The 11,158-nt window shown below is 34.5% G+C and overlaps 1 protein-coding gene across 2 annotated transcripts; it reads left to right on the forward strand.

Annotated features, from left to right (window-relative positions):
* The first annotated feature begins 6,983 nt into the window (after window positions 1-6,983).
* On the forward strand, window positions 6,984-10,780 carry LOC131649448 (universal stress protein PHOS32-like). 2 transcript variants are annotated; one of them, XM_058919210.1, is made up of 3 exons: window positions 6,984-7,889; window positions 10,212-10,259; window positions 10,496-10,780. In XM_058919210.1, the coding sequence occupies exons 1-2, from the start codon at window positions 7,127-7,129 to the stop codon at window positions 10,217-10,219; spliced, it is 771 nt and encodes a 256-aa protein (XP_058775193.1). In that variant the 5' UTR covers window positions 6,984-7,126; the 3' UTR covers window positions 10,220-10,259; window positions 10,496-10,780. The 2 variants fall into 2 exon arrangements, with proteins under 2 accessions (XP_058775193.1, XP_058775192.1); XM_058919209.1 differs by having other exon boundaries at window positions 6,985-7,889; window positions 10,528-10,780.
* The last annotated feature ends 378 nt before the right edge of the window (window positions 10,781-11,158 follow it).

Raw genomic sequence — 11,158 nt, forward strand, 5'->3', positions numbered from 1 at the left:
AGTCTATTCAATGTGCATTTATGGGGTATAGCAACTCTCATAAAGGTTTTGTGTGTTATGATGTTTCTAATCACCGCTTTCGAGTTTCTCAGAATGTTACATTTTTTGATAATCAATATATGTTTCATTCTCTTTCTCCTGCCATAAATGATATTGTTATTCTTCCTAATTTTTCTTCTATGCCTCGATCTATATAACGTTACAAACCAGGAATCACATATGTCAGACAACGCAACAAACAAGTTCCCACTGCCCTTCCCAACACATATCCGCCACTTGATCCTGAACCGATTGAACCACGACGTTCTAGTAAAAAATCTAAAGCACCAGATAGATATTCACCAGACATGTATGATTCCTCACATACTTCTCTGACTGCCTCATTGTCTAGCATATCTATTCCTACTTGTTATGCACAAGTTGTTACAGACGTGCGCTGGATAAAAGCAATGAATGAGGAACTTCAGGCTCTTCAAGAGAATTTTACATGAGATATTGTATTTTGTCCCCATGATATTAAACCCATAGGCTGCAAATGGGTGTATTCGATGAAACTAAATTCTGATGGGTCTCTCAATCGTTTCAAGGCTCAATTGGTTGCCTTAGGAAATAAGCAGGAATATGGAATTGATTATGATGATACATTTGCACCGGTTTTCAAAATGACATCTATTTGTATGGTACTCTCTATAGCCGCTTCTAACAGGTGGTCTTTTCATCAAAAGGATGTGAAAAATGCTTTTCTTTATGGTGACCTGACAGAAGATATTTATATGACTCCTCCCCGAGGTTTATTCTTGTCATCTAAGGGTGTGTGCAAGCTCAAACGCTCCTTATACAGTTTGAAACAAGCGCCTAAAGCATGGTATGAAAAATTTCGCTCCACTCTACTTGTGTTCTCCTTTACTTAGAGTCATTATGATTCTTCTCTATTTTTTCATAGAACGTCTATTGGAATTTATCTACTTCTTCTGTATGTTGATGATATGATTATTAATGGTTCTGATCATGCTTCAATTCAAAGCCTCAAACAGCAGTTACAAGCATCGTTTCATATGAAAAATCTTGGTAATTTGCATTATTTTCATGGTCCTGAGGTTCATTCTACATCCAAGTGCATATTCCTCCATCAACACAAGTATGCCACATATTTAATTTATATGGCTAGTCTCCAATCGGCTAATCTAGTGGATACTCCTCTTGAGGTTAATGTTAAATATCATCGTGATGATGGTGATATCTTGCCTGATCCTTTATTGTATCGTCAACTTGTGGGTAGCCTTAATTACTTGACTATTACTCGTCCTGACATATCTTTTGTTGTTCAACAAGTAAGTCAATTCATGCACTCTCCTTGCCGTCTTCACTTGGCAGCAGTCTGTCGCATAATTCGTTACTTGAAGGGAAGCTCTCATCGTGGTTTATTCTTTCCCACTATAATTGCTCCTAAATTGAGTGCTTATTGTGATGCCAATTGGGCAGGGTGTCCTGATACTCGGAGATCTGTCACTGGTTGGTGCATGTTTCGTGGCTCTTCATTGATCTAATGGAAAAGTAAGAAACAAGCGAGAGTCTCTAAATCTTCTACTGAATCTCAGTATCGTGCCATGTTTGCTGCTTGTTCTGAAATAATTTGGCTTCATGGTCTTTTGGCTGAACTTGGATTTCCTCAAATAGAGCCAACTTCACTTTATGCTGACAATACCAGTGTCATCCAAATCGTTGCGAATCCTATTTTTCATGAACGCACCAAACATATCGAAGTTGATTGTCACTCAATCTGTGACGCATATGATAACCGACTAATATCACTTCCTCATGTCAGTACTCAGTTGCGGGTTGTTGATATTGTTACCAAGGTTGTTCCGCGTTCACATCATCAGTTTCTTGTTAGCAAATTGATGCTCATTGACCATCAACATCAATTTGAGGGGGGTGTGAATAAGAGTTAGTTTGTTCCTAGAATTAGGGTTTGTTCCTAGAATTAGGGAAACAAATTAGAAATTGATTTGTTCTCATTAAATGTAATTATTTAGTGTAATTACCTGTATAGCCCTGTAACTTTATATATATATATATATATATATATATATATATATATATACTAGAAATAACAATGTGAAAGGCATAGAGCCAGAATTTATTAACATATTGGTGGTATTGTATAATAATGACTAGATAGTTGATAAATAGAAAAGTGCTCACTCTGAGTAAAAGCTCCCCACCACACTAGAACAAAGAAGAAACAAGCTTTTTCTCCAATACGACATCAATAGAACCGCGACACCTAACCTTTTTTTTTCTTTTTCGATCGACCGTATCCTACTCTCCTCTTTTTCCCATATTCAAACAAAACCTCCCCTGCTCTCAAATTATTTTCAAACATGAAGAGAATAAACATCACATGGTCACACATATTGGAAATCAAACATAGAAACAAAGATTCTTAACAGTGAAATGAGACTACAAAATACACAATAATGAAGGTAAAGGAAAAGGAAAAATGCATTATGATAACAACAACATCTTGAACTTAAAGCATAACAGAGGAAATTACCGAAAGAGATGAGAAATTCTCCAGAAAGGTTCAGGTACAATGTTCAAATTCTTTTCCTATGTGCAATCCGAGTGATTAAGTGGGATAGTTTAGTAACCCTTGATCAATTTGGATGGATGGTTGAGATGAATGTAAAGATGAATTTTGTTTTGTTGTTATGGAATTGAAATGAGATGTAATTGAGAATCTATTTTTGTGTAAGCTGTAATGAAACAATTTGTTATGTAATTTGAAATTTGAATCAAAATGCAATGTGAAACTATTTGAAAAAAATTGGGGAAATTTGAGATGTTGTTGTGATATTTGAATGGAAATGTTTGAATTTTAAATATAATGAAAATCTGAAGTTAGTTTTTCATAGGGGTGGCAAAATGGATGGATTGGATGGATATGGATTGGATTACTAATGGATGGATCAAATGAATCCATTAATCCATTAACAATCCATTAAAATTTCTTTTCAAAAATCCAATCCAATCCATCCATTAAAGATATAATCCATCCAATCCATCCGGTAACAACTTTTTAATGGATGGATATCCATCCATCCATAAAATTAATTTAATTTTTCTACAAAAATTTATTTATTTTTTAAAATTTTACAACTTTTTAAAAAAATATATCTAAACTAAATTTTTTATTATTCTTTTCCTAACATAATTTCTTTATTATTTTTTAGTTAATTACGATATAATTAGATTTAGATGTAAGTGGTTAATATAAGTTAAAATCAATTTGTTCTAATAGTACCAAAGTAAATTCATGTAACTAAAACAAAAAATCAGCAATCTTTACGAAACCCTCAACTAAAGTCTAAATATTTAAAATAGAAATATGTTCCTAACAATTCGTTTGTTAACTTCTCGTTATTTTTACTAGGAATACGTCCCCAGCTATGCGGTGCCTGTAGAAAGACCATTAAGATTTAAAATATATTTTAAAATTAAGTAAAAATGTTATTTTACGGTTTCAATTTTATAATTTCAATGTGGATAAATTAAATTAAGACAAATCTATACTACTCGTAGCAAATTGCATAAACAAGATAAAGAAAATTTAATTTAGAGTAGTATTTAAATTATTTTATAATAAACTTTTTTTTTTAATTTGTTGAATAAATATATTTCATATTATTTTATAATAAAATAATCTATCAAATTTAAAATAAAAAATAAAAATAATCAATTGGATTTTCATAATGTGTTGGATGGATTGGATTCATCCATGAGTCTAAATGGATGGATTGAATCCAATCCATTAACTAATATTTTACATAATGGATGGATTGGATGGATTATTTAGTGGATGGATCGGATGGATATTGAGTTAATGGATTTCATTGCCACCCTTAGTTTTTCTTTTTCACGATGCTGTAAACGTGTGTATGTGGAAAGTGATCCTAAAATAAGTTCATGGGTTGTTTGGCTTAAAGGCTTGGGTCTTTTTTCTTTTTTTTTTAAAAGGTCCAATTGTTTGATTTAATGCTTAAAGAAAAAACTCACAAATTGACTCTAAATGACTGGAGAAAACAATAGAAATATGGCTTAGATATTGATTTTTAATAAAATTCAACTTAAAAAATTTAAATTGAAATAAAATAAAATTAAACCAAAATAAACATTAATTCTTAAATCAAAATGATTAAAAAGAATTAATCATTTGTTTAAGTGTGAGCGTGCGCGTACTTGCTCGCATTTGCGTGTGTATGTTCTTATTGATTTTGATGATAATAAAGTACTTAAAGAACAATTGGGTATTCTAATACTTTTTAAGTGTGTAGGATCGTTAACTTATAAATTAACTTTGTTCTGATCCAGTTAAATAGCTTATAAAGAGAAACAAATGATTCAGATTCTGATGGATAAGAATTTGATGTCTCAACACTTGGATTCTCTGCTTCTGATGACATCTCAGAATCTGATGACCTAAAAATCTAGTACAGCGCCTCTGATTCGTACTCCATGAAAGGTGTTTTGTCTTATTAATAGACAGGTTATGGAGAAAGTTAACTAAGCTTCACAGTCAACTGTGCAAGACTCAAGGTAGTTTGATACGATTTTTCTAGTCTGCTCCAACATCCTTGTGGCCGCTTTGCTTGAGAAAGTCACCGTGGATAAAGATTTTACTCAAAAGATGAAAATCTTCAAAGTACCTACTCCCAACGTCTCTCTCTTGGAAATTGCTTCTTAGCAAAGACACTTGTGCAAGTCATCCTCCAACGACTCTTTAGTCGCCTTTATATAAGGAGTTGAAGATTTGAAGGAAGATAAAAACAAGAATTACAACAAAAAAGAAGAACTTGAAACTGTACTCTAAGATTTCGTATATATTTTTTGTATTTCACATAGTCTTGAGATTTCTTATCCTTGTATATCTTAGAAATATCAAGAAACAAGTCTTAGTTATGTTGTATTCTTTGTGCATCACTGATTGTATATCAAGTGCATCTTGTTGTCTATTCATCTAAACTATTTATTTACTAGTCTATTGGAAGTCTCTTGCTAGGTTTCTTGAGCAAAAGGAGTCTCTTGCTAGGTTTCTTGAGCAAAGGAAGTCTCATTCAGGATTAATTGAGTAAGGAAGTGTCTTGCTAGGTTGCTTGAACAAGGAAGTCTCATTCAGAATTGATTAAGTAAATGAAGTCTGTTGCTAGGTTGCTTGAGCAGAAGTCTCTTTCTTGGTTGATTGAAAAGGAGGTCTTAAGCTTGTTTGCTTAAGAAGTTTGTAATTAAGTTTTGATTATAGTGAAAAATCTCTTGTGGAACAAGGGGACTGGACTATTGTCAATTGTAGAGGAACCATGATAACTTCTATGTGTGCTTTTACTTATTGCTTCTGCAGTTAATCTTTTCTGGTGCTATCCAATGTATAGTCATATTCTAATATAACAATCAGTTTTTGGAGTTGTTATGAAAGAAGCAAAAGATTCCACCATAATTTAAACCCCCTTCTTGTTTATTTTGAAATAAGGAGAAACCTTCTATTTATAAGATAAAATTTGGCTCAAAAAGGAAAAAGATCCATGGGTCTTTTAACGATCTAATCGACTAAGTATTTGGGTTAATCAATTAAAAGGTTCAAAATGAAGGCAACCTTAATTCCAAAAAGGAAGCCCAACAAAAATCCTGTGTCTTAATTGGTTAGGAGTATTTCTAATCGATTAAGAAGTCTTTTGCCTTGTTCTAATCGATTGGACTAAGTCCATAATTGACTAGGCAATGTAAAAATGTTTCTTAAATGATTAGGAACACTCTTGGTCAATCACATGAGCACCTTAATGATTTTTTTATAGGTTTTAAGGTGTTTTTAGCGAAAGAGAAAGGTTTAAAACTATTTTGAAGTGTGTGTGAGTGTGTGTGAGAGAGAGAGAGAGAGAGCTGCCTTATAAATTTAAAAACTACTTTTATAGCTTTACAATACGTTCATCACGCAAGCATAAACTAGACGAGCTTTCACACTTCCTCTCTTTCACAATCTTTGAAACTTCAAGACCCATTACTTGATTCATCACTTCATATGTGACTTGACTTCTTATGATTGATTAGGCTTGACAAAGCTTTTTTGATAGACCCTATCATTAGAGATTACTTAACTAGAGATCATTAGGGACCCCATCGAATGCTGCTTGACATTGGGTGTTGTCTTTATTGAATCTGGTTTGATATCTTGATCTTGCAAACAATCATCTTGATCTTGATAAAACATCTTTGATCATTACTTATTCTTAACAAATGAAGACTTTCGACATGGTTGGATGTAGACGAAGTTGGGAGTTTCCAAGATCCTTCAGTAGAACAAAGGCTTGAAAAAGGGACTTCCGACATGGTTGTTAAAGAATATTGCAGAAGGAATCTTGGAGCAAATTAGGTCCATGAAGGCAATTGGTTCAAGATCGAGTGAAGATCTTGTGAATGCAGTAATTTTAATGTTCTGCTACAATAGAAGGGAAATCTAGATTCATGCATGAGTTTGCTTAAGCATAGTTTGACTCGAAGTGTCAATGTTGTCTTTATTGTCCATGGTATAAAAAAATTCTTCTATAATAATTTGCAAAATAGTGGAAAATAACAAATTTTCAATGACTCACCATTGAAGACTAAACCAAATGTTAACAAGGACGAATGCACAACACTAATGTAAACCTGGTGCATAAATATCTTTTTCCACACCGCTTTTATAATTTCTGTATATATTTGAATGACTTATTTAGGCTTTATGGCTTTCTAAAATCACATGTTGCTAGATTATATTTGTAGGGGTGAAATTTGTAGGGGTAGGAGAATATATGATGGAGTACAAGGTAAAATTTTAAACTTGTTGCCCCTTGTGTAGGCCCAAGTAAAACACAGAAGCCCAACCTCTAAGTCACCCGCGCGCACACAGTCTTTCTCCTCTCTCCCACTATTTATACCCAAATCTAATCTCTAATTATCCATAACAATCAAACCCATTCCTTCTTTAATACAACTCCCTACTTCTTAGCGAGTAAGAAACAAAACCACCCCCCCTCTCTTTCTCTCTCTAGAAAACTCCTCTTTTCTCTCTCTTCTTTTCTTTACACCAAAAAAAATGCATAACCCCCATAACCCCACCGTCCACGAATCCGATCCTCAGCTCCCACTAATCAGAATCCACCACCCGTCCTCCCCTCGCACCCAGTCCGCCGCCACACCCACTCCTACCGCCGGCGCCCGTCGTAAAATCGGCGTCGCCGTTGACCTCTCCGACGAGAGCGCGTACGCCGTACGCTGGGCAGTTCAACACTACATCCGCCCCGGCGACGCCGTCATCCTCCTCCACGTCAGCCCTACCAACGTCCTCTTCGGCGCTGATTGGGGCTCCATCGATCTCACCATCAACACCGACCCTAACTCCGAAGAAGAAAGCCTCAGCAACGTCAACAACAACAACAACAGCAATCTCAATGAAACCCTCACAGCAACGCCTAAGCGGAAGCTCGAAGAAGATTACGACGCTTTCACGGCAACAAAGTCCGCCGATCTCGCGAAACCGCTTCGCGAAGCTCAGATTCCGTACAAGATCCACATCGTGAAGGATCATGACATGAAGGAGCGGCTTTGTCTTGAGGTTGAGCGTCTTGGTTTGAGTGCTGTTATTATGGGGAGCCGCGGGTTCGGTGCGGCGCGCCGTGGGAGTGATGGGAAGCTGGGAAGTGTTAGTGATTACTGTGTTCATCATTGCGTTTGCCCTGTTGTGGTTGTTCGCTATCCGGATGATAAGGATGCTGCTGAGGCTGTTGTTGCTGTTAAAGAGGGTGATGAGGGTGAGGCTGTTATCAAGCCTCTTTCTGTTGCGGATGAACATAAGAAAGGTTAGGGTTTTTTGAGCTTCTTGCTTTGATTTTGTTGATAGAATGATTTAATTTAATTTAATGGCGTTTGTGGTGGTAGTGTATAGGTTGATTGTTCTAGTGGCGTGTAATTTTATATGTAATGTGGTATATTAGGATATGTAATATGGATTTTGTTGAACTAGAAATGTAGGAAATAATGTTATATGTAATAGAAAAATAGAAATGATCTATTCACCCATTGCCATAAGGTTTTTGGTGGATATCTGGTTTGAAGGTCGATTGGATCCTGCGTTTAGTAGCCCATACACCCATTGCCTTCCCTGGTTTCTTGTTTCTTCAACAAGTGGTATCAGAGCCATGGTTAGGCTTGGTGGGATCCTAGTATGGTCCAAAACTAGGGATGTGGGTGACTCTCTTGTGGGGGAGATTGTTGAACTCAAGTGTGAGTGGTTAAATCCCACATTGACTAGAAATGAAGGAAATTTTGGATTTATAAGAGAAAGGATAACAAATACCAATAGGATTTGGGAATATATTTTTGGTTTTGATAGGACCTATTTGGATTTTATTCAGTTTGTTTAGGATTGGTGTGATTGTTGTAGATATCTTTTGTTAGACTCTTAAAAGAAGGTGTTTTGGTTCTGGCTTGGTTTGGTGATTGATGACTTTTAGAATTGTTTGAACTTGGATCAAGAGGGCTTTCTATTTTTGGTCTTTTATGGTGGATTGCATAAAGTCTATATTACTAATTACTATTAGTAGTGATAAATCAATGTGCATTGTGATTCATGAATCATCCTTGACCTTGATAGATTGTGGACTTTTGAAGTTGGATTTCAACGTATCACATATGATTCATTTTCATAATGAATAATGGATCGATTTTAATTACAAAGCTTGTGATAAGGTTTGCCATTTGTTTCAAGGGATCTTGCAAATGCATCCATACGAAGCATTCACCTACACTCCGACATTAGCATTCACTTACACTTTAACATTGGTAATGTAACAAACATAGGACACCGACACTGCTACATATATACGATAAAATTTGACCTTTATTAATCCATCTACTATTAAAGAAATAAAAAATGTTCTAATCAAATTTAATATCCTTAACCCATTATTGATAAAAATTGCTTCGACACCTCTTTGATCCTTTTAGATGTGTTTTAGATTTGGTCAATGATTTAAAAAACATCAAAGGAAAGAAAAAAACTATTTTTTGAGACACTTGTCAGAGTTTTCCGACATGTGTCATTACACCAATGCCTGTTAGACATTGCGACATGCCTAATTTTAGAGATGTTTGTGCTTCATTGGTACTAGTGTATTCCTTAAACTTTGTGGGTGTCAGGGAGGAACCTTGTGAGACAATTGCAAGCATACTATTTTTCAGGCCGGAGTCCTTATGAGCCATAGTGAGCCATTTCCACATGCTTGATCAGCTTGTGTTGACTTGTTTCAAATTGTGCTTCTCTGGTTTGGAGTAAATGTGAATTGGATTTCAAAATTAAGATTCTTAAAATTATCTGGGCTTCTTTTATTGCTGTGTAAAATCCATGAAAACTATGGTAAGTATAACGCTTGATGAGCTCTGCTAGTGAATCAAATCACTCAATTCATGAAATATTCATAATTAGAAACAAAGGTCTCAAATCTTGGGCAAAACATGTATGTAAATATCGACAAAGTTCGAGGAGTATTTTGGTGCAATGGCCTACATTATATACACCACAATGCACTACTATTGACAACATAGGTTAAATATGTGACTGATTTGTGCAGTTTTATGTACATTTTTAGTTTGTTTTGTCATTCATATTCTGTTAGTGTTAAGTCAACTATGGAAGATGGAACAAAACTGCATCGATAGTATTCTGTTGATATTTAAAAGTCTTTCCTGTATTGGCTTTTTGATTAATTGCGTAAGTCAACTACGGAAGATGGAACAAAACTGCATAGATAGTATTCTGTTGATATTTAAAAGTCTTGCCTGTATTGGGTTTTTGATTAATTGAATTAGTTTTTTAATCTTGAAACTCAGTTTTATCTGTATTTATGCTTTATTGGTTTTGTTTTAGTTTTATCTCTATTGCTTGGATTGAACATTGATTTGATTTAATTTGATATTATTCCTGCTGTCTGCTAACAGATTATCATGTATTCGAATTATTATTTTTCTTTGTTACTTAGAGTTGTATCCACATGTAATTTCAAGACATTTATATGTACACATTATTATTCCTGGTGGATACTTGTTCTTTTACCTTATTGATACATATATATTTGTTTGTATAATTGAAAATTAACTCCCCAATTTTGGCTGGCTTGGTGCAGAAGATTAGTGGGAGCCAATTCATCACTTCAACCCTGTCTTCTACGCAGGTGTGCCCTTACCCCTTTTTGTCCCTGCTATATTATTTAAATAGTTTGTCCTTGATATAGACATTGCAGATGCGACAATTATGGAATCTGTTTCTTATTCAAGTTTGTGTAGTTTTGTTCAAACGGCGGATTTTTAATGAAAGAGGAGAAGAGGGATTGAATGAAATATTGTGTTTGGTTGATAGGAAAATGGAGAACTATTTTACTATACAATGTTGTTTTTCACTCTATTGCAGAATGTAAAATGCCATCTTTCTCTTCCTGTCAGGTTGTACTATTGAGCAAGTTCCTGGTTGTTAACTCTGAAAAGGTTAATTTGGTTGATGATTTTGGTTCCTTTAAGCTGTTGGAAGGTTATGTTATGTTCGGAAGTGGCATATACTATACTCTTTCATGTAGATGTACAAGTTTGCTGTGTGACCCTTTAGGGTTATTTCCCATTCTGTACTTGGGAGATCGAATTATCTTGAAGAGCACTTATTTAGCTAGTAGATAAATTCATAGAGCTATGCTATTGTTAATGGGACTATGTCTGTTTTGAGTACAGCACGATTATCCGTTGTTAAGAAAGGAAAAAAAACTGAACTCAAATCTTTGTTGATGACATACAATCCAGGAACTTTTAGCGTACCAACTAAATAAATTTTTTTTTTTTAACGAAACCAAATTTACGTATGAAGTACCAACTAAAGCTTAGTCTATCAAACAAGTTTTGTTATGTTAAAACTCAACTAGATTTCCGACCCGAGCACTAGTTTTTTAAAAAACAGTCAAAATTCATATATATTTTGACTTTTGAACCCACTCAAAAAAGAATTTTGCACCTCAATACAAAAAATTTAATAAATTATGGGCCAGTTTGTTTCAGTTTTAAAAAAATGGATTTTTTCTTTGTATTT

The sequence above is a fragment of the Vicia villosa genome, linkage group LG2 (assembly GCF_029867415.1).
Source record: "Vicia villosa cultivar HV-30 ecotype Madison, WI linkage group LG2, Vvil1.0, whole genome shotgun sequence".
NCBI lineage: Eukaryota > Viridiplantae > Streptophyta > Magnoliopsida > Fabales > Fabaceae > Vicia > Vicia villosa.

What these genes read in the sequence shown, in the direction of transcription:
- LOC131649448 (XM_058919210.1), top strand. Translation starts at nt 7,127, where the DNA reads ATGCATAACCCCCATAACCCCACCGTCCACGAATCCGATCCTCAGCTC.